This window comes from Dromiciops gliroides, chromosome 2, assembly GCF_019393635.1.
Source record: "Dromiciops gliroides isolate mDroGli1 chromosome 2, mDroGli1.pri, whole genome shotgun sequence".
In the NCBI taxonomy this organism is placed as follows: domain Eukaryota; kingdom Metazoa; phylum Chordata; class Mammalia; order Microbiotheria; family Microbiotheriidae; genus Dromiciops; species Dromiciops gliroides.
The window spans coordinates 135,863,817-135,888,679 of NC_057862.1; the positions used below are offsets into that span (position 1 = coordinate 135,863,817).

The 24,863-nt window shown below is 36.9% G+C and overlaps 1 protein-coding gene across 1 annotated transcript in view; it reads left to right on the plus strand.

Moving 5' to 3' along the window:
• SYNM (synemin) overlaps positions 1-24,863 on the plus strand; it is a 47,653-nt gene that overhangs the window by 11,663 nt on the left and 11,127 nt on the right. The window contains exon 3 of the mRNA XM_043985371.1: positions 21,965-22,035. Within this exon, the coding sequence (XP_043841306.1) occupies positions 21,965-22,035 (71 nt within the window). The remainder of the gene's footprint in view (positions 1-21,964; positions 22,036-24,863) is intronic.

Sequence of the window (24,863 nt, forward strand, 5' to 3'; positions counted from 1 at the left end):
CTCAACTTCCATTAGCCCCTAAATATAACTGCATTTAGTCCTCTTACCTCTAGGTACAATCATTTGAGCAGTCATAGTCTGCAGTTTTTTGTTGGTTTTTTGCCAGCACAACATTACCTGGTGGAATATATAATAACACAGAAACATTTTCCTTCCCCACTTTGAATATAAGATAAAAGAACATAAGAATATAAAATATAACAACATAAGATATCTTCTTTAAACTTGTATAACATTTTATTACACCATTCAGTTGAATGGGTTAGCAGGTGATAGAAGATGGCTAATTAAGCAGAAGATACTTAATATTAAACAGTATATCATAAGGTAGCTGGTTTTATACCAAAGTAGAAGGGACCTTAGAGAACATCTAGGCTAATTTCCCTTATTTTACAGATTAGGAAATTACGGTTCAATGGAGGTGTTATGATTTACTCAAGATTATCTAGCTAGTTAAGGACAGAAATAAAATGTATCCAAGTAAACTTTTAGGATAAATCTAATGGTTCTCTGGAGATGAGGTTAAGAGATACCAAGACAGGGAACAGCTAGTTGGTGCAGTGGATAGAGCACCAGTCCTGGATTTAGGAGGACCCGAGTTTAAATCTGGCCTCAGACATTTAACACTCACTAGCTGTATGACCCTGGGCAAGTCACTTAATCCCAATTGCCTCACCCCCCCCTCCCAAAAAAAAAAGAGAGATCAAGACAGGTCAGATTTATGAGAAAAAATGGAAAGGCCAGAAAGATTAGCACCCACGGGTGAAAATTCAATCATTTCCGGCTAGTTATACCTATATTCAAATGGCCAGAGGGACCTTGCTTTTTAGTGAGTCTTAGAGATGCTGAAGTATCAGAAATTCATGGAACATTAGAGCTAGAAGGAGCTTCAGATTCTGGTTCAACCTCCTTGTTTTCTAGGTGAGGAAACTGAGATCCAGAGAGATTGAATGATTTATCCAAGGCCACACACAATTAATGGTAGAGTCAAGACTAGAACCTTACCTACTTACAGGTCTTTTGGCTCCCAGGTCAGTATTTTTCCCACTGTGCCTCCCTATAAGGTAACCAAGAATAATAACCATTTAAAAATGAATCCTATGACAAAAGAAAGAATTCACGGAGAGACTTTTGAAGAATGGAAGAAATGTAGGACATGACATTAGGGAATTAAATGCTAAAAAATAATTGAATGCAGCTTATAGAAATGCAAATATTGTTAATGCTGATATATGGTAGCTTATTAAATAGAACATTGGAGTCATCAGAATGTACTTGTGACTTTAAGAACATATCTTTTATTTGTTTGGAAGCCAAACAAAAGTATTAGGATTTGTTTATTCTTCCTAGTTCAAGTCAGAACTTATAGTCTATAAGGTTTTGATGGTCTTAAGTATTCTTAATCTTGGCTATAGAAGTATGGCCATTTGCTTATCTATCCATTGGCAGATATGGATCATAAGTCACATTTACAGAAAAACTTAGCTGAATAAAGAACAGACTAATGACCTATTAACAACTAAGTAGTAAGTCAAGTAAAATCAACAAACATTTAGTGCCAATTTATGTTCAAGACACTGAAGCACTGTATACATACTGTATACAGTAGTATATTGTATATACTGTAGTACATACAGACAAGTTAGAGATAGTCTCTGCCTTAAAGGATCTTATGGAATAATTGAAGAGATAAGAAAATGTTAACAATTCAAGATTTAAATAACAGTTTTAAAAAACAGTAGCTCATATAGGCCTTTGCATTTTGAAAGCACTTTACATATATTATCTCATTTGATCATAAATCAGCCCTATGAGACAGGTAATATAACTATTATTACTCCCATTCTACAGATGATTAAACTGAAATCTAGTACAATTAAGACATTTTCCCTGGGTCACTGAATAATAGATGAGATGTCTCAAGGCAGTGCATAATTAATTGCCAGATTAACGGTACAGACAATTGCCACAGGAATTGAGAAGCAACATTATTTTTAGGCAATTCAGAGAATACTTTATAGAGGCATTGGAATTTGACTTAGTTCTCTTTTTTAAAAAGGGGGATTTAAATAAGCAGAAAGGAGGAGGGAAACATAAGAAAAATGGTATGAGCAAAATTATGGAGGTTGGAAGCATTAGGAGCATTAGGGAAAAGAAGGAATAAAGTTGTGATGGCTTTAGCAGAGGTTTTATGGAAATGGAAATAAGTTTGAAAAGGTCAGTTGAGCCTAGATAGTAATTTCACACTGAGGGCTATGGATCATGTCCTGTCAATAGTGGGAAACCATGATGGTTTAACTTTTTCTTTTGGTTGGGGGAGGAGAGATTGGACCCAAGGAGACCAGTTAGATATAGTTGGTAAGAATATAAAGGCCTAGACCAAGGAGTAAATATAACAATGAATGAGGGGGAAAGATGTCACTATAAAATACAAACTGAAGAAAAAACCTAGAAATTCTGTAATAGTCTAGTAAAGATGCATTATAATGTTCACATTACAAGTTCACATTATATGGAGAAATAACTACTCTCTCTTGTAATCTGGGTACCACAGAATAGTTAGAACTTCTATCACAGTAAATGCCCTGCATCTAGCAGACCAATGGTGTCAAACTGGGGCCACTAAACCTTACATAAGGATTCTTTTTTTTTTTTTTTTGGTGAGGCAATTGGGGTCAAGTGACTAGCCCAGGGTCACACAGCTAGTAATTGTTAAGTGTCTGAGGTTGGATTTGAACTCAGTTCCTTCTGAATCTAGGGCCAGTGCTCTATCCATTGCACCACCTAGCTGCCCTACATAAGGATTCTTGTGGGCTATATATCTATTTACAAAATAACATATTAATATGTTTGACACCCCTATAGTAGACCATCAATTCAGAAAACTTAGTAATTGTGGGTGATGCTGCGAGTTCCTGAGAAGGAAATACAGTGGCATCCTGGTTCAGTGGTCAAATGGGCTCCTGGGTCAGCTGGCAGCTTGAGTAACTTGAAAAAGCAATGACATGGTACAATGGAAAGACCTAGAGCCACACAAGCTCAGTTTGACTGCCAGCTCTGTCTTTTACTACCTGGGTAGTCTTAGGTAATTCACTTTAACATCTCTGGGCCACGGTTTCTTTATCTGTAAGATGAAAAGTTTAGACTGGGTGACCTCTAAGTTACCTTCTAGCTCTGAATCTATGATCCTAAATCAAAGGGACTGATGAAGCCCCAAAAGATTTGAGGATGTGTACACAAAAGACTTCCAGTATTCACTCTGAAGGACATTCATACGCTATTTACAGCCTCTGAGGGTCATAAAGTAAGGTACTTAAAATTGTGGCTAATACCGGAAAATCTATATCATCTCTGGTTTGCAGATTAGGTTACAAACCATTTATTGACCATTTTTTAATTTCCTGAAAACTTCTAAAGCTTTCTGCTTTCTGCTCCTGCTTTTGACCCAGGGAGAACACAGTTTTGATCAGAGGGGAAAAATCGATTCAATGTCTAATTTAGATTCATTTTTCTAAATAAGAGATCAACTAGAGGCAAGTTGGTGGTTATTTACGTTTTTTATCATCTCTTTTCAGTCACCCCATTGTCCTTTAGAACTATACCTAATTTCTTAAAATTATAATTTAAACTTTTACTTTTTCATTGATTTTTATTTATTTTACCTGTATAAAATCTGAGGAAAGATAATATTTTCTCTTTGGGGTTTATTATGTTTAGATAAAGCCACAAAAGGCATCCTTAATTTCATATTTTAAAGAGGTCTTTTAAATATATATGTTAAGCCTGAAATTGGTGGTATCTACTGGATAGAAAATTTGCAGTGAGCAAAGTGTTTTATTTTTAAATATATATAATTGAAAGATCAACAATTACAACTCTAATCTTTTAAGAACAGAGTCTTAGATGTAGGTTCCTATAGTCTTGCCCTGGCAATTTTACTGCATAAGTGGCCTAACCCCTAGGTTATTAGAACAGTTACCTAGAACCACCCATTCACCAACTGTATCAAAGAATCAATGTATTACTGTAATTTTCTTTCTTTCTCTCTCTCTCTCTCTCTGTCTCTCTGTCTCCCACTCTTCCTCCATCCCTCTCTACCCCTCTCGTCTCTACATAAATACATATGCACATCTATATTTATATGTCTATATCTATGACTTTATACTTTTTCTAAGAAGAGGATAATTTGCAGCTTTTGGTTTCTTTTTCCTAATATTTGCTCTTTTTTTTGCTTTAATATTACCATAATAGGTTTTGGAAGTTATTTATTACAGATCTTTAGAGAAAACAGAGTACCATTACCTCATGAGTAACAAACATAAATATGCACTTAGAGCTAGCAGTTAGGATAGAGTTTTTATTAGTTCAATACTTCACATTATTTGTGATCTCTTCAATGTGGACATTCCCTTTGTACGTGCAGATCACAGCCTATGAATGCTTTCTGTATGATTCTCATCTTGTGCAGTTATTGTCTGTGTTCTCCTACACATTCTGCACAGAGGACTCATTCAAGATGCTAGAAGCTTTTTCATAGGTCTTTTTAAATTTTGTGGCTGCCAGCTCATCACTCTAGCTGTTCTTTACTTTAAAAACAAGGCCAGCTCCCAACTGTTCCAGATTATAGATTTTTTTGATAATATCTCTAATACCACTTCTCATAGATAGGCCAGGATTGGAAATATGAACCAGTCTACTTGCACCAACTATATATCTCTCCATCACTCTCTGGGTAAACTACAACTTTTTTCCATTGGATAGTATCAGATTTGAAACCATGCAGGGTTGCTGGGAGAATATTTGTTTTGATTTTCTAAAAAATAGGTCTTGGAGCCAATGAATGACTTGAGTGAAAAACATGATGCAGTATATACAATCCAGACTATTCTCCCAATCAGTTTTTGGCCCAATTCATTCTCCATCTACAATGTCTGTCCCAGCTATACATACTGATCTAATAACTTATGGAACTTGCTATCCTATTGTGTATTGAAGTGTGATAAATAAACATATTTCATCCATTTAGGTTTTCCTATTTGGATTACTTGGCTGAATGATTTTGTGTGACAATAGATCTTATTGATGAAGTCCTGTAATGTTCTAGGTCTTAGTGAAATATATAGCACAATATCTACTCCAGAAAGTGTCTGGAGGCACTTGTGATTAAGGAACCCCTCTTTCATTTGAACTTTGCTCAGGACATCTTCCATTTTGTCCTTTGGTGAGTATGATGCCTGTGTTTTATTTCAGTTGTTAATAACAGCACAGATAAATCTCTGTTTTATATTTCACATGTTAATAATCAGGAGTTAATTGAACAGAGAACTTTTTTTGGGTTGCATTTATCAAGGAATCTTGTATAATCAGCATAAAAATAAACAATGACTTCCAGTCCTATGTAAGCCTTCTATTTTTGCACTGATGTGGGTACAATGGTGAAAAAGGAGGCAACGGGTTCTAAGAATCAAACACTTTTATAGTACAGCTAGGTGGTGCAGTGGATAAAGCACTGGCCTTGGATTCAGGAGGACCTGAGTTCAAATCCAGCCTCAGAAACTTAATACTAGCTGTGTGACCCTGGGCAAGTCACTTAACCCTCATTGCCCCACAAAAAAAAAGAATCAAACACTTTTTGAGCCCCTGTAATCCTTTTGAATTAGATTTTTAGAGCTTTAAAAATGCTTTCTCAGTGAAGTCCTATTCTGATGCCTCATAATGGTATGGAAGTGATTCTGAATTCTTGAAGGTTTTGCCAGCGAAGAATAAGCTTTGGCAGGTTGTACCAAGCTGGAAAAGAATTAAAGAAGTTCTCTGACAGCCGTAGGTTTGTCATCCAGTGACTATCCTAGTTATGTTTGAAAAACCCTATTACCATATTTGCCACAAAGTGATGAAATTTTCAGCCACAGCAAGTCTTGAAGACCTTCTGAGTCATAAAATTGGTGATCAGCATCCTTCAGGGGACCGAAGTTGTCATGCTGATGAAATCACACAGGTTACTGAAGAAGTTCGGGGTCCAGAACTGGCAGCAAGGTGTGGTTAGACTGGAGAACAGAAGACTTAGGACAAACACAATAGCCATGTTTGTCAGACACAAGAGAAAATAGACGCGTTCTTTATGGACTCAGAGAGTAGAAATGTGAGTAATGGGTGGGAGTTACAAAGAGAAAAATTAGGCCTGAGGTAAGGAAAACCTTCTTAACTATTGGCACTAGTAAAAGGAATTGGGGTGCATTGCCTTGGAACTGTAGGACATTTCTCCTTCCTGGAAGTCAGGACAGGATGACTGACTACTTCCTTGTCAGGTAGTTTGGATAGCAGTACCTTGTTTAGGTACAGTTTAGTAAAGATGGCTAATATTCTGAAAAGGGAATTATTAACTGGATATAGGCTTGACTAACAGGCTTATAGTGCTTTCAAGTGTACAAAGTGATTTGTGTTTATTTGCTTTGAAGCCTCACAAACAACTCTGTAAGGTGGGTACTATAGCAATTATTATCCTCATTTTACAGATCAGGAACCTGAGAATCAGAGAGGTTACATGTCTATAGTCACATGAGTGTCAGGAGCAAGATTTGAATCCAGGTCTTCCTCACTACACATTTAGCTCTCTCTCCACTGTACAACTATGACTACATTTGGACTAGATGGCTACTTAGGGTCCTCCCAATTCTGATATTTCCTGATTATCCTTCTCCTATTTATTCCTGTAGTCCCTACTGAATTCTGTGGAGTCATGGAAGGAATCCTGGCCTGCAAGTCAGGAGACAAGAATTTTCATCTTAGCTCTGCCCTTTTAACTGGTTGATATTGGACAAGGCATTGAATTGCTTTGGGATCCCTCATCAGTGAAAGGAAGGGTCTGGTTAGAACTAATACCTAAGAGTCTATTCCATTTATGTGACTCTCTGATGCTATTACTCTTTTTTTTTTTTTTTTAGTGAGGCAATTGGGGTTAAGTGACTTGCCCAGGGTCACACAGCTAGTAAGTGTTAAGTTTCTGAGGCCGGATTTGAACTCAGGTACTCCTGACTCCAAGGCCAGTGCTCTATCCACTGCGCCATCTAGCTGCCCCTGCTATTACTCTTTAATTTATAATTCAACAGTGCTGGTGCTTTTAGCTATGTAAATTCAACACAGACCACGTGACCCCTGGCAGATTCCTAGGGCTGCCAGACTCTACTTTAGGAAACCTCATCTGATTGCTTTGCCCTAGTTCTTTCTGTGAATAGGAACGAATGTGGCCCCGACATCCAAGGTTGAGAGGTGGGGGAAGGGTAGATGTTTTCCTTAGAATTCTCTATGGTAATACATGGTCAAAAAAAGAGCAACAACTGAAATAGGTAGCACAGTGGATAGAGCACTGGACCTGGAGTCACAAAAACTTAAATTCAATTCCAGCCTCAGAGACTTACTAGTTGTGTGATCTTGGGAAGTTACTTAACCTCTGCCTTAGTTTCCTCATATGTAAAATGGAGATAATAATAGCATCTATCTCCCAAGGTTATTGTAGGGAACAAATGCAATTATACTTGTAAAGTGTTTAGCTCAGTACCTGGCACATAGTAAGCATTATATAAATGTTAGCTATTATTTTTGTTAATGTCATTATTATTGTTGTTATTATATCATGTGAAGTTACTATGTGAAAGGGACAATTTAGGGATCTAAACAGTGTCATAGGAATTATGAGGAAAGCAAGGTCAAAGTCACTTTCCCTGGGAGGGTGGCAATCAGGGAAAGCTTTCTGGAGGAGGTGGCAACTGATCTGGGCCTTGAATAAAAAGGATTTCTACATGCAGCTCAAGCCATCTGGCTTACCAGTGCAGGCTACTTAACCCCTGCCTCATTGTGTAACAAATGGTAGCATCCCCTGGGAATCTCTCTTATGCTTTGTGAGGTACTGCTTTTACCCTGCTCCATAATGAATTATTCTCCTTCCTTGGTTGGCATCAGGGAAGTTTTATGTGCCAGGTCTTTTTGGTCACAAAGAGCACTGAAGGAATATGAGAGAGATGACTTTTTGTTAAAAGGTCAACAGCAACTGATCCTTAGCATCGTCTGATCTGTTTCATATTCTCATGGGCATGCATGTATCAGAAGAACTGGGGAAATCTTAAAATTGGAAGAGACCTGCAAGGCCATCTAACCCAACTCATACCTGATGCTGAAATCCTTCATGGAAGTCAGAGTTCCTTGACATTCATGACCTTCCACCCAAGAAATGTATTGATAATTAGGGAGGACATATTGATAGCGCTAATTTAGGGGATGTCACTTTATTTCCTAAGAGTATCCTTTTTAGTTCATAGGTTTTAAAAAGGACTTTTAAAAGTAGAATATTTTGGGGCAGCTAGGTGGCGCAGTGGATAAAGCACCAGCCCTGGATTCAGGAGGACCTAAGTTCAAATCCGACCTCAGACACTTGACACTTACTAGTATGTGACCTTGAGCAAGTCACTTAACCCTCATTGCTCCCCTCCCCAAAGTAGAACATTTTGTGTAATTGTCCCATACCAATTAAAATCTGACGATCAATATTTAATTAAAAATCCTTTAGAGAACTATTCTACATAATAATTTTTCATACTTGGACCTTCCTAGACATTTTATGTTCATTTTCTGGAATGATAGACAAATATTTATTTGTGGATATAGTGCCTACTTTCTAACAAGAATTCTCTTTCCAAGGTATTAATCTTTCATATTCTTATTCTTTCTTTCTCAGATTAGGGATTGTCCAGAAAGTTAGCATTTGCAGTGTATAGACGTGGTGTCTGTAGCTCTTCCAGACCAGCAGTTAGAAAGATCAAAACTGAGTGACAAAAGGCACTCTTTACCCTTGCTGCGGCATACTCCTAACCCTTCCTGACAAGTTGACTAAGAGAGTGAGTCTGAAATAGAACTTGGCTACTATCACTAAGTCTCTGCGTCAGGCCCCTGTGCACTAATTTAGGGCACCACTCGTTTTGCTGATATAATATGTTATAAAAGAGCATATCCTTTCTGATGAAAAACTATAACTTAAAAGCGTGTCCTATAATGCTGATGTAGTTATTTTCCCAGGGAGTAAAATTATGTCCATCCGGAAACTTGTATGTAATAAGAAGTTGGCCAAAAGAACATCAAGTTTCAGTTATACTTAGTGGTTTTACTTAAAGTGAAGATCTGGAAATATAAACCCATTATGTTCAGTCTATCTTCCTGTGACAAGGCATTTAAGGCTATATACATATATATGCATATATATGACATATATTATATACTTCATATATATCCAATCCTCTTGTTTTTCCACTAGCATCTCTGTAGAACTAACTATATTCTATAATATGTAATTTTTTCCAGACATTTATTTCAAGAAAAATAGAAACAGCATGTATTTCCTATAAGTTTTCCTTTCCTTCTTTTTTTCTCCCAGTGCTCATTATCTTACTTTAAATTGCTAATATTATTTCTGTTATTTTTAAGGTGAAATCATATTTAAGTGAGTGGAAATAATTTGTGTTACATCTCGCACAACATTGAGTCACTCTGCAGATCCAGACTTTTAGTGATCTCTGTTTTTTAGTATGGCTCATTTTCAGTAGTTATATTGTCAGCTCTAAGTTGGCTACAGTCCCTGGTGCCCTTTGCCATATTCAGTGTATTTCTTGGAACTTCTTTTTAATGACTTCATACATTTCTCTAGCAACTGAATGATTGTTGTCATCACAGCAGTCAAACATCCTCAGTCAAATTCTCCATTATCCTGATTTACACCCTTCTTTTAAGTGATGAAAAATCACCCTTCTCTTTGTTTTCTCGAGGTCCTGTGTCAGACACCAGAGAGCCTAGGAGAAGGCTTGTGCATGTGTATGCTCATGTGTTTGTGTGTATGTGTTTGTGGGATGGGAATGGTAGTGGTGTGTATGTGTGTGTGTCTATGTATAATGATTGTGGGGGTTGGGATGAGAAGGGAGAGACAGGAAGAAGGGTTAGGGAGAATAATGAAAGAAGATACTTCCCCTTTTGTTATTCCCTGTACTTCCTTTGTTTTGATAAAAATCATATCTCTTGGAGAGAGAGGCTATAATTTAGGATTATATCTCTGTATTCATTTATATACCAGACTCTAAAGGGAAGGCCATTCTAGGAAGTGGCTATAGTTTCTGACCATGCAGTAGTGTAGCAGAGTAGCTCAGAGAATAAGAATGATAGTTAACATTTACATTATGTTTACTATGTACCAAGTACTGTGTTAAGTGCTTACAATTATTATCACATTTGATCCTCATGACAACCCAGGGAGGTAGGTGCTGTTGTTATCCCCATTTTACAGATGAGGAAACTGGGGCAAAACAGAGGTTAAGTGATTTGCCCAGGTTCACACATCTTAGTAAGTGTCTAAGACTGGATTTCAACCCAGATCTTCCTGAATCCAGATTCAACATTCTTATCCGTTGCACCACCAGCTGCCTCAAGAACTAGCTAAACACTCAGAGGTTGTATTTTGTTCAGTTGTTCAGTTGTGTCTGACTCTTTATGACTCCATGGACTTGTCCATGGGGTTTTCTTGGCAAAGATACTAGAATGGTTTGCCATTTCCTTCTCCAGTGTTTCTCCATTTTACAGATGAGGAAGTGAGGGAAATAGGGGTTAAGTGACTTGCCCAGGGTCACACAGCTAGTAAGTGTCTGAGTCTACATTTGAATTCAGATCTTTCTGACTCCAGACCCAGTGCTCCATCCACTGCACTACCTAGCTGTCCCCTAAGCAACTAAGCAACTCCAAAACCAAGTTGGAAAGTGAGAAATCACTCAAACAGGTTACTTTGCATTATGTAAAACAAAAAAAGCTTGCGAACACAGCTAGGGGTATTTTCTTCATGGCACTAGAAGTATTGGATGATATGGTGAATTCAGCCATACTTCATTCAACTCACTGAAAAAACACTAACTTTATTTGGGATTGTGTAGACCAAAAAAAAAAAAACAAACCCAATAAAAACCAGTGATCAAATTCTGGTAGATTTTTTTTTGTTGGCATAATATGATCACAGCATAAATATCCATCTTGGTCTAGTTAGTACTGATAATGTCACCAGAAACTAAGTCATCTAGTTGCTCCAAGAATTATTGAATGGAATTTAAGCTTTAATAGCTTAAAACTTTTGGGACACTCTATATAATAAAAGTGATCATGGATCCATTTGCCACAATTAAATTATAATTGTAAATACCTAGAAATAAATCCATTGGGTATCCCTGAAGTGTTCTTGTACTCTAAAACTAAATTGATATCTACAGTGGAGCAAAATATGGTTACTAAGAAAGTTTCTAAAATCCCTGATCTTTTAGGGATTGGCAGGAATAGCAGAAGGTAACCACTTATGTTAAATGGTGTATATGTATATATTACCTATTTTTAAAATGTTAGTACTTTATTCTTTTGGGAGGAGCAGAGGAGAGTTGTGTGAAGAGAATCATCATTTCTTCTAGAGATAAAAATGCTATTGTAAATATAATCTATAATTTATTTTTCAGTGATTAAAGATTAAAGTCAGAATTGTATTGCCTTGTCAGAATTTAATGTTTCTTTAAAAATGACAGAAGGTAGCTATAAAATACAAAAAAATATTTCAATGAAGGAAACTATGTAACAGGGAGGGAAAAGTAACTATTAAAATTAACTCAGTATTCACTTTCCAATAATTTTTTCTCACTAATCTAGTTTGAAAATAATAATACTAACAGCTTACATTTATATAGTGCTTTAAGGCAACAAAATATTTCCCTCAAAACAGCCCCATGAATGTAAGTATTTCTCCTGTTTTATAGATTGGTGAACTGAGACTTATATTTTAAAATTTCTCTCTGTGTGTACTTGTATATGTTTTAATCAAAGAAATTAAGAGGTGAAAGCAAATATAATTGATTTAATGGCATAATTGCTGTAGTATTTTGTTGTACTGTATAGGAATGACCTTCCATTTGCATAATCTATGGATGTGTGCGAATACATACATAAATGCACATAAAAATATATATATGTATATTTTCTGACTCAGTTATTTGAATGTTGTCTTTTCCACCAGAATGTGAGTTCTTAGAAGGCAGGGACTGTGTTTTTGTTTTCCTTCATATCTCTAATTCTTAGCAATAGTGCCTCACATACTGACTGACTACTGACTGTAGAGGTAGGAACTAGACCTGTGATTTCATCAATATTAGGAATTTCCAGATGAGAAAACTCCCTCTACCAATGCATGTCGACACCTTTTCTGCAACTTAAAGTATTTAAAAGTTCCCTAGAGCACAGAGTAGTTAAATGACTTTCCAAGGGTCACACTTGCCTTAGCCAACAAACATTTGATCTCATCGCCAAGCAGAGAGCCATGTCAGCCAAGGACATTTTTTATTTCAAGTATAAGCTCATTTGTAAAATGCTATGGAGAGGGGGCAGCTAGGTGGTGCAGTGGATAGAGCACCGGCCCTGGAGTCAGGAGTACCTGGGTTCAAATCCAGCCTCAGACACTTAACACTTTCTAGCTGTGTGACCCTGGGCAAGTCACTTAACCCCAACTGCCTCACTAAAAAAAAATGCTATGGAGAAGGATGATAGGATTTTGAGCACTGTTATTTCATAGAATGGAGAGAAGTGGTAGAGGGAGAAAAAGTTTACAGAACAGTAACTGCAAAACCCAATTAAAATAGATTGTTCTGAAAATATTTAAGGATAAAGCTGTAAGGATGACACTAAAGAGATAAAAAATTGAAAAGATTTGTTAAGATTACCATAATAAATTAATCTCTATCAATGTAGTCCTCCACACATGGGATATATCGGAGTCCCCAATGAACTTTGTAAAGAAATAAATATAACTCTAAAGAAAACAGAGATGAGAAGAACAATTAAACTAAGCCAAGGATGTACAGGGGAGGTCCAAGCTATAGGTGATTCCATTTTGTGATTAATGAATCATTATTAAGATGTCTTAAAGAGGAGAAAATACTAAATAATCACAGCTACTATTACTACAGAAATAAAACTACCAAAAATTAATAAGTACTTCCCTGTTTTTATAAAACTTTGATAAAAAATAATCTACACACACACTGAGAGAATTCTTTACAATAGTATAAGAAGGGAGAATGCAGATTTCCATAAATGACATTCTAGAGTGGACCACATCTTTAGTCACATAATAAAAGAAAGGTTCAGAGAATCCAGTATGTCACTATGTTGACTGTTTGTTGACTATGATGACACATTATATTTGGTAGAACAAAAATACAATATTAAGTACTACAGTAAAATGTTTTCCATATATATGTATAGACACACATACGTATATATATGCTTACAAGCATATCAGAGTAATACAAGATTTTTGGAAGGATACACAATGCTTGAAACTTTATTTAGCCATCAGAATAAAAATATCAAGAGATCTTAAAAAGAAGACATACACTTTTGCCAAGGATGTTCATCATTTTGAAGGAAGTTCAGCAATAAGTCAAAATAAAGAGGTTTTCTTTATTCATGGTGAAGTCTTCCAGATGTTCCTATTGTTGAATAACTTTGCATTGTTCTGACCTATCCCTGGAACACTTCAAAATTTCCTAAGCTCCATTCATGAGCATTTGACACAGGTGTTGACTTTTTTGTGGGGGGTTGGGGGTAGGGTAAGTTGAGAATATTTATTTCCCATGTTATGTTCTGCACTCCATCTGTACACATATCTTGGACAAGACCACAAATGAACAACAAATTGGTCCTAGAACTAAATAGGAGGAAGATTTCAGGCTGGATTACATTTGGGATATTGTACAGTATATTTAATGATTTCAAGTTTCTCCATAAAGCAAAGCACATCTTTTTAACATTAGTATTCTTCCTGTGACAATATATGGTTGAAAAGTTGGGAACACTACAGTCTCTTAATAATTAATAGGGAAGGTCACTCAGAGGGCAATGTGGAAAGCTGAGAGATGATCATGAGTAAGCTATAACAAATTATTGTTGAAGAGTTGAGCAGAAGTAGTATAAAAGGTACTATCAAAGATCAGTAAGACTGGAAAGGAGATGGGTTGGACAAGTAGCATAAATGAGAGAGAAAACCAATAAACAACCTCTGTTCTCCCTTGGTAACCATGTGCTCATATGATATCAAGAAATCTTGAAGTGGACAATCTTGTGGAACATGAACAAATCACAAAGGATAAAGATGGGTTATTGTCTTAATCATTGAATGAAAAACCCACATTGATGAAATCATAGCTCTATCAAAGTATGGAAGAACTGATTTAGAATTCAATTCTGACATACTTATAAAACAAGATATAGAATCATAGGATTTCAGAGTTGAAAAGGACTCTTTGGCCATCTAATCCAATCCATACTCAGAAGAATTCCTGCTACAAGTATCATCCAGGCTTTGCTTAAAGACTTCTAATGAAGAAGAACTTACTACTCTTGTCCATTGAGGCCACCAATTCACCTTTTGGATAACTCTGTTAGAAAGTTTTTCTTTACCTCAAGCCTAAATTTACTTCCTTGCAAGTTCTGCTCATTACTCCTACTTCTAGCCTCTAGGACCAAACAAACCAAGTGTATCTAATACCTTTCCTGCCTGATATTTCTTCTAATTATTTTCCCCAAATATATTTCATGTCATTAAATATTTCCCAATTAAATACAAATTTTAACATTCATTTAAAAAACTTTTGAGTTCTAAATTCTCTTCCTCCCTCCTGACCCTCCCCTTTACTTGAAAAGACAAGCAATTGGATATCAATTATACATGTGAAGTCATGCAAAACATGTTGGAAAAGAAAACATAGACAAGAAAACAAGAAAAAGAATTTAAAAGTATGCTTCAATCTACATTGAGAGTTCATTAGTTTTCTCTCTGGAGGTGGATAGCATTTTTCATCATGGGTCTTTTGGAATTGTCTAGGATTGTTGTCTTGATCAGAGTAACTAAGCTTTCACAATCATTTTTACAATATTGCTGTTACTGTGTACAGTGTTTTTCTGGTTTTGTTTACTTTACTTTGTATGAGTCCATATAAGTCTTCCCAGGATTTTCTGAAATCATCCTGCTCATGACTAGAAGCAAGTGAGATTCAAGTGTTGCCTACCCCTTTCCTCTCCACTGTAAAATCTCTTCCTTGCATGCCTCTTTTATGTGAGAAAAAATTTTCCCCATTTTTTCTCTCTTCCCCCTTCTCCCAGAGAATCCCTTTTTCTCACCTATCCTTTTTTTTGGGGGGGGGCAATGGGTGTTAAGTGACTTGCCCAGGGTCACACAGCTAGTAAGTGTCAAGTGTCTGAGGCCGGATTTGAACTCAGGTACTCCTGAATCCAGGGCCGGTGCTTTATCCACTGCGCCACCTAGCCGCCCCTCACCTATCCTTTTTTCTACATAATCCCAACATAATCAACTCACTCCCATGCCCTTTTTCTATGTAAAATTCTTCTACTTTCCCTTAAAATGATAAAGTTCTTAAAAGTTACATGTATTATCTTCCTATATAGAAAGGTAAACAGCTGAACTCTATTGGGTCTCTTATGATTTCTCTTTGATGTTTACCTTTTTATGCTTCTCTCCAGTCATTTGTTTGAAAGTAAAACTTTCAACTCACATGTACAAAAATATTTATAGCTACTCTTTATGTGGTGGCAAGGAATTAGAAGTTGAGGGAATGCCCATCAATTGGGGAATGTCTGGACAAGTTGTGGTATATGAATGTAATGGAATACTGTTGTGCTGTAAGAAACGATGAACAGGAGGAGTTCAGAGAAACCTGGAGGGTCTTGCGTGGGCTGATGATGAGTGAGATGATCAGAACCAGAAGAACATTGTACACAGTATCATCAACATTGTGTGTTGATCTACTATGATGGACTATATTCTTTTCACCAATGCAATGGTACAGAAGAGGTCCAGGGAACTCAAGATGGAAGAGGATCTCCAAATCCAGGGGGAAAAAAGAAAAAAAGAACTGTGGAGTATAGATGCTGATTGAACCATACTATTTCTTTTGTTTTTGGTGCTGTTGTTTTTCTATTTTGAGGTTTTTCGTCATTGCTCTGATTTTTCTCTTATAACATGACTAATGCAGAAATATGTTTAATGTTATTATGTATATATATACATGTATGTATGTATATATGTGTGTGTATATATATATGTATGTATATGTGTATATATATATAACCTATATCAGATTGCCTGCTGTCTAGGGGAGGGGGGAAGGAGGGGAGGGGAGGGAGAAAAATCTAAAATTGGAAAGCTTGTATAAACAAAAGTTGAGAACTATCTTTACATGTAATGGGAAAAAAATAAAATACTTTATTAAAAAAAAGAAAGTAAAACTTTCTATTTAGCTCTTGCCTTCTCATCAAGAATGCTTGAAAGTCCTCTATTTCATTACATATCTATTTTTTTCCCTCGAAAGATTATACTCAGTTGTGCTGGGTAAGTTATTATTGGCTGTAATCCTAACCCCTTTGCCTTCCAGAATATCACATTTCAAGCCCTGTGCTCCTTTAACATGGTAGCTGCCAAATCTTGTGTGATCCTGACTGTGGCTCCACAGATTTGAATGATTTCTTTATAGCTGCTTGATATGGGTTATACATTACGATCATGTTAAACATATTTCCACATTAGTCATGTTGTGAGAGGAGAATCATAACAAAAGGGGAAAACCACAAGAAAGTAGAAACAATAACAAAAAAGTGAAAATAGTATGCTTTAATCTGCATTCAGACTCTATAGTTCTTTTTCTGGATGTGGAGAGCATTTTCTATCATGAATCTTTTGGAATTGTCTTGGATCATTGTATTGCTGAGAAGAACTAAGTCTATCACAGTTGATCATCACACAATGTTGCTGTTACAGTGTACAATGTTCTCTTGGTTCTGCTCACTTCACTCAGTATCGATTCATGCAAGTCTTTCCAGGTTTTTCTGAAATATGCCTGCTTATCATTTCTTATAGGACAATAGTAAAGGAATTACTTTTTTCAGTGAGTTTTTGTACCTCTTTTTTCATTTGGCAAATTGGTGTTATTTTCTTTTGCATTTTTTGTGTCTCTTTTACCAATCTTTTAATTTATCTTTTCATAATTTTGTTCCTTTGATCTCATTTCTAGCAGTCTTTTTGATTTTGAAAATAATTGTTTAGCTCTTCTAAGAATTCTTGTTGGGCTTGTGTTCAGTTCAAATTTTTCTTTGAGGTTTTTCTTGTAACTGTTTTGCCTTCATTGTCTTCTTCTAAGTTTTTGTCTTGATCCCTGTCTTCATAGTAACTTTTTAATGATCATATTGTTTTTTTATTGTTTGCCCATTTTCCATGCTATTTCTTGATTTTGAACTTTATGTTAAAGGGGGGCTCTGTTCCTGGCCTGGAGGGTGGAGGGGCACTGTTTCAAACTTAAGGCTTTTTCACACTGCTGTTTTCAAAGCTAGTTGTGGGCGGGGGGGGGGTGGTGGTGGTGGAAGTTTTTGGTGCTTCCAAGGTGGTTTGATTTGGGAAGAGGTGTGGTCACTATCTTTCTGGTCTGTACTCTGGCCCTTATCCAGGAAGAGTGCCTGATCCCTGATTATGATCAATAATCTCTTCAAATTCTTAGGTCAGTTATCATGTTCCTTCCCAGTTTTATGCAGGTTAAGCAGTCCTTATTCCTTTATCTGTTCTTCATATAGCATAGTATTGAGATGCTTCACTATTTGGGCTACATTCCTTGGGACCATGAATGTACAAATACCATTCCTAAAGCATGATTCCCAGATCATTTACCCAGATGTGGTCTAATATGGTTTATGTTTTTTGTCAAATTAGTCATTTTTTATTGTTAGAGGATCAAAAATAAGATTAATTATATAACCTGTGTAGCTCACTTTCTCCTTGATATTTTCTTCTCTCTAGGTTTTTGGGATATCACTCTGTTCTGGTTTTCCTCCTATCTATCTGATCGCTCCTCCTCTCTCTCCTTTGCTGGCTCTTCTAGATCATGCTCTCTAATTATAGGTCTCCCACAGGATTTTGTCCTGGGTTTTCTCTTCTCCCCACTTCACTTGGTGATCGCATCAGCTTCCATGGATTTAGTTACATTTCTATGCTGATAATTTTCATATCTATATTTCCTTCCCCAGTCTCTCTGCTGACCTCCAATCTTGCATCTACAACTGCCTTTCAGACATCTCAAACTCAATATGTCCAAAACATTTCCCATTAAACCTTTTCCCCCACCCTCTACCTCTGCTTCCTAACTTTTCTATTCTTACAGAGGGCAATACCATCCTCCTAGTTCCTCATGATTGCAGCCTAGAAGTCATCATGGATCTACCTGCCTAAGGTCTCTCTCTCCACTCCAATCCATCCTCCATATAGCCACTAAAGTGAGTTTCCTAAAATGCCGGTCTGGTGGTGTCACACCTCCCCACTTTCCACTCAATAAAATCCAGTGCCTTCCTACTGCCTGCAGGATCAAATACAAAATGCTTTTTTGTGGCATTCAAAGCCCTTCATAACCTAGCTCCCTCCAACCTTTCCTGTCTTCTTATATCTCAATCCCCAACATGTACTCTTCAATCCAGTGACACTTGTTTCCTGGCTGTTCCACAAACAAGAAACTCCATCTGCTCCACTCAGGGCATTCTCTCTGGCTGTTCCCCATGCCTAGAATACTCTCTCTTCTCTGCTCCAACAACTGACTCCTCTGCTTTCCTTTACATTCAGTTGTTCAGTTATGTCTGACTCTTCATGACCCCATGGATTATAGCATGCCAGTACTGTCCATGGGGTTATCTCCAAAGATCCTGAATGGTTTGCCATTTCCTTCTCCAGTAGATTAAGGCAAACAGAGATTAAGTGACTTGCCCAGGGTCATACAGCTAGTAAGTATCTGAGGCCAGATTTGAATTTAGGAAAATTAGTTTTTCTGATTCCAGGCCCAGCACTGAACCACCTAGCTTCCACCTTCCTTTAAGTTCCAACTAAAATCCCACCTTCCACAGGAAGTCTTTCTCAACTTAATTCCAGTGTCTTCCCTCTTTTAACTATCCCCTATTTATCCTGTCTATAGTATTTTTTCAGTCGTCGTTTTTCAGTCATGTATGACTCTTCTTGACCCCATTTGAGGTTTTCTTGTCAAATATACTGGAGGGTTTGCTATTTCCTTCTCTAGTTCATTTTATAGATGAAGAAACTGAGACAACCAGGGTTAAGTGACTTGCTCAGAGGCTCACTGCTAGTGTCTGAACCCTGCACTCTATGTCCTGTGTCACCTACTTACTTTGTATATATTTGTTTGCATATTGTTTCTTCCATTAGATTGTAAATTCCTTGGGGGCATAAATTGTCCATAACCTCTTTTTGTATCTCCAGGGCTTATCACAGTGCTTGACACATAGTAGTAGATGAATAAATGTTTTTAGATTGATTGATTTACAATTGTGAAATGTGATTGACTTAAGTTTTATAACACTTCCTTTTCAATGCCATGATAAAACGCTAAAAGGGCATGAGGACTTTTTGATAGATATAAGCAAACTGAAGCAGGTCAGAAAATGGACCAAGTCAGAACTCCAGTGCTTTTCAGAGTGGGACCAGGCCTGTGCTTCCTGACTGTGTGAAACTGGGGGCTTCCAAAAATTAATGAATAAATAGAAAGACTTTATAGAGCCTTGCATATAATAAAGCTTAATACAACTTAATCTGATAGGTTAGAAAAGACAGTATAGTAAAGCCAATAGAGGGCTGGCCCTGGAGATAGGAAAATGTAGGTTCAAGGCCTGCCCTGATACATACTAGTTCTTTAACTGTGGGCAACAATTTCTTAGTCCACCAGGCAAATCTCTGAAATTGCAAATAACAGATGAGTTTCTGATCTGTATCAGCAGAGGGAGATTTCATAATGCAAAACACCAAAGAAATCACAGATCCAGATACCCCTTACACATGCTTGCTCTCTCTCTCTCTCTCTCTCTCACACACACACACACACACACACACACACACACACACACACACACACACACACACACAAAATCCTTCTGTAAATAAGAAACAATTTTTAGTAGTTTTATTAGGTGATTATCTTGTTTTGTTGTCAAGTATAATCCTTTGCACAATTATGAAGACATTAAAAATATTGACTGAGGCTGGTTGAGTCTCCGTGGGAAATAAAAGATACATAATTCACATGTATTTGTGAAATTCACCAACATTATCTCTTATTGATAGGGAGTAATAACTTTAATATATCAGAGATCTCGGTTCAAACAAATACACCCTTTAAATCCCAATTCAAATGCTACATTTGAATGCTACACACTTTGTCCCTCTGGTCAGTGACAATCCTTTCCTCACCTTAAATTGTTCGCAGTTTTCATCTGTCTTATACACTTATGTTTTATACTAGTTAATTTTTGCCTATATCATATTCTTCTACTAAAATATAGGATGTGTTAGGATGAGAATTTTACCTTTGTACCTTGCAGAGCCTAGTATGATGCTGGTGAATGTAGCATTCACTTAATAAATGGTGTTAGAATAAATCACTAACAGAAATATAAATGTAACTCAAAGAAATGAATTTATTTAAACTTATCTCTTTTCTGGCCAAAGATCTCATATGTGTGTATATGTATACATACATATACACACATATACATACACAAACACATACACACAAACTAATCTATTCTGAAATCTGGTGTAAGATATATCTAAGGTTGTCATCATCCTCCCTCCCTCCCTCCCTCCTTTCCTTCCTTGCTTCCTTTCTTCCTCCTCCCTCCCTCCCTCTCTCTGTCTCTCTCCCTCTTCCCTCCCTCACTCTCTCCCTTCCTTCCTTTGTTTCTTCTTCCTCTTTCTTCTTCTCCTCCTTCTTGTCTTCTTACTTCTCCTCCTCTTACTGGAGTTTTCATTCTTTGGAGAGATAGAACAAGTAAAGGGATAAATCAAAAGCAGGCTAAAGGAAAGAGAGAGCTTTGACATCTCAAGGGAAAAGGTAAGAACGGTTTTCCCAGGAGGTGGTACCTAAGGTGAAATCTGAAGGAAGGTACAGATTGTAAGAAGCAGGAATAAGCGGGGGGAGTACATTACAGACATGAAGAACAGCCTCTGGGAAGGCACAAAAGCTAAAGATGACATGCCAAGGCTGGGGAATGGCCAGTATGGCTGGAACTCAGAGCATAAAGAGGAAAAATGTGAAATAAGTCTGGTGAAGTTGAGAGCCATATTGAGAATAGCTTTAAATGTAAAGATGAATGAAGCATTTATATTTTATTCTAGAGGTAATAGGGAGCCAATGAAGATTCTTGATCCCAGAGTGATGTGGATTAAGTTATGTTTTATTTGGCTTATTTTGCCAGCTTTGTGGAAGATAGGTAGGAGAGGAAACAAACTAGAATCAGGGAACACAATTAGTAGCCTATTGTAACTGTCTAGGTGAGAGGTGACAAGTACTTGAACTAGAGTTTTGACTGTGAGTGGAGAGAAAGGAACATGTGCAAGAGATATTGTGGAAGTAGAATTGGCAAGCCTTTGCAGTGATTAGATATAGAGAATGCTGTCCCTCTGACAGCATTTCAAAGTGACAATTTTTCAATAAGAAAAATTTTCAAATAATTTTCCATTGTAAATTTGAAATTGTTCGTTATCAACAACTTTATTTGACTTTGATTGTTAAAAGTGTGTATTTCTTACCACATTGTCACTTCATGCCAAAAGTTGCCAGACAGTTATTATTTAATATCTCATGGTACAAAGGAATAAAAAAAATCATAGAAACAAAAAATGAAGGCTTCCTACAATGTAGCTCTTTGCATGGAGTCATCTTTTCAGGCATTAATCCCACAAAAGCATGACTGAATGTGACAGTTGGCCAAATCTTAAAAAATGAACTGATCAACAGTACCCACCTTGTTATTCACATGTTAATGAATTGAATTTCTCCCCTCACAGAGCCTTATTGGAAGGAGAAAGTAATCCAGAGATACTGGTATGGATGGAGCACATACAGAATGTTCCACGAGGTATGAAACCAAAATTTCATTTTGTCTTTTTAATATAATTTGTTTTATTACATACTGTTCACTTATAACTAAATTAGTAATTTGGAATGCTATTGAAATGGACAAAATATTCAATTCAACTAAAATGTATTAAGTGTTTGTAGCATGATGTAATGAATAAAAGATTGCCCTTTGGAGTCAGGAAGACTTGGGTTCAGGTTGTACCTTTGTCACATTTATGCTATGTACTCCTGGGCAATTCACTTAATTCTACAGTACCCTAAGGCCTAAGCAATGCTCTTAATGTATAATGAAGAAGGTAGTCATTTGCCTGAGTAGAAAGAGATTCCTTATCAAGAGTTCCCTATATCAGTGAAATTACAGGTCTACCCCACTACCACCCCCATAAAAATGCATGTGGTATTATTCTAAGGGGTGGGAATACAAAACTGAAAGAAAATTGACACAATCCCTGCCTTCAGTGAACTTCTAATAGAAAAGATAAGGCATGTGTGTAAAAGACATATACATAAATAAATATGATAAAGCTACAGTTTCATAAAAGCAAAGGAGAGATCCAGACATAGTACTTCAAGAAAATGTTAAGAAATGAATTTTCCAGGAAACTGAACCTTATGCATTTTAAGTGCCAAAACTTTTTTTAAATTTCAAAATGTTTTGATTTACATCTTTCTAGAATATATTATACAAGTCACCTTTCCCTTCAGTTGCCATGGTAGAAAATAAAGGGAAAGATGGTTGTAGTTTGACCATTTTGTTCCCTACTCAGCCAGTATATCTATTGGCAAACAGCTTCAGTAGTCTTTTCCTCCTTCAGGACACTTACATGGGGGATAGTTAGTACTCAGGATTTCATAGAATCCTACTGTCTACAAGCTACAAACTGCAGTCAGTAATAATGAATTCTATTTGGGACAGTTCAGTACATACATACATACATACATATATCATACTCTTTTTGTGATTGCTCCTGAGTTTATCATGGGTGTGCCTCCCTAGCCACTCCTTGGAAAATATTCCAAGGACAAAGTGTAATAGGCTGCACTGTTAAGGCCTTGGGCTTCTTATTAGATCAAGCATTTTTTCAAAGAAGGGGACTCTCAGGGATAAACAAAGGAAGAGCTGTTAAGAAGCCTTGAGAAATCCCCAATGTAGTTAATTTTTTGGGGGGGGCAATGAGGGTTAAGTGACTTGCCCAGGGTCACACAGCTAGTGTCAAGTGTCTGAGGCTGGATTTGAACTCAGGTCCTCCTGAATACAGGGCTAGTGATTTATCCACTGCACCACCTAGCTGCCCCCCATATGTAGTTAATTTTTAGAAGAAAACAGAACTATTGAAAACCATGACTAAGAAGAAAACATTAATGGTGATCATATAATGTAATTTAGATATGGTTTTTATTTACTAATTGCTTCATGTACTTTTTAAATATGAAGATTTTTTCCAACTTGAATGAGATGGCTATCAGAATGGACAAAATATTCATTTCAGGTCAACAAATATTAGTATTAAATGCCTGCTGTGTGCAAGGCACTGTCCTAGGGATTGAATATACAAAGATGCAAAGTGACACAATCCTTGTCTTCAAAGAGTTTATATTCTAGTATATATGCTGCTAAAATGAGCACTACAGAGTATATAATCTAATAGGGAAGATAGAAATAATTGTGACACAACAGGATTTTGTGAGGTTAAAAGCAGACTAGACTAGGCACTAAAGGACATTATGATGAGTGACAAATCATTTTCATCTAGAGAAATCAAAAGTAGTTTTAGGTAGGAAGTAGTACTATGCTCTTTCCTGCAGAGAAAGAGGAATAACAAAAGGAGATAATGTACATGCTAGTCATCATGTGAGTGCACAGAGGTGCAATTTGGCTGGAATGGAGAATCAAATTAAATAAGACTAGAGAAGTCAGATGGAGTTGGTAAATTGGACCTCAAATGCTAGGCTAAGCAGTTTGCATTGTTTCTAGTAGGTAAAAGGGAGTCACTAGTTTTCAAGCAGCTGAGTGACCTAGGGAGACAAACATTGGGAAGATTATGTTGGGAGTTCCCTGGAGAGTAGAGTCTATGCTCTCGACTTCCATTTGGAGATTTGTATTGGAGTCTCAAGTCTACTAAGGTGGTCATAGTGAGAATTGAAAAGGAGTCGGGAGATGTAGGAACTTTTGTGGAGTCAGAATTGATAAGACTTGGCACTTGACTAGATATGACTAGATAATGAATTAGAGGAGTCAAAGAAAACTGAGATTCTGAGCCTTGGTAAGAGAAGACAATGCTGCCATCAATAGAAATAGGGAAGTTGAGAGGAAAAGGTTTAGGGAAGATGAAATTTAGTTAGGGATATACTAAGTTTGGTGTCTCAGTGGTGTCTCATCTTGGTGGAGATGACCAAAGCAGCATGATGTGGTGGGTAGAGCAGTAGATTAGGAAGAACCTAGGAAGAGATGGGTTCAAATCTCACCTCATTATACTATCTGTGTGACTCTGGGCAAGTCATTTAATCTTTATATTGTGTAATTTAAGATTCTAAATGTGGATTCTAATCTATTCCCCCAGTTTTGGGGGAAACTGACTAAAATCACTGATAAAACGAGTTTAGGTTTTTAAGGGTTTATTGGAAAATAGAAAGAAAAAGATTGAGAACAGAATTCCAACAGCCTGGCATTCCTATCTTTCCTCAAATTTCCTGTGAAGTCCTCTGCCGCCACCACCACCAAGTCGGGAACCCAAAAAGCGCAAGAGCTCTCCACGCAGGCTCCCTTTCCTCCTTCCTGTCTCCTCCCAGAAAATAGGAGGCTTCTCAAGTTGATTGGCTGGTAGC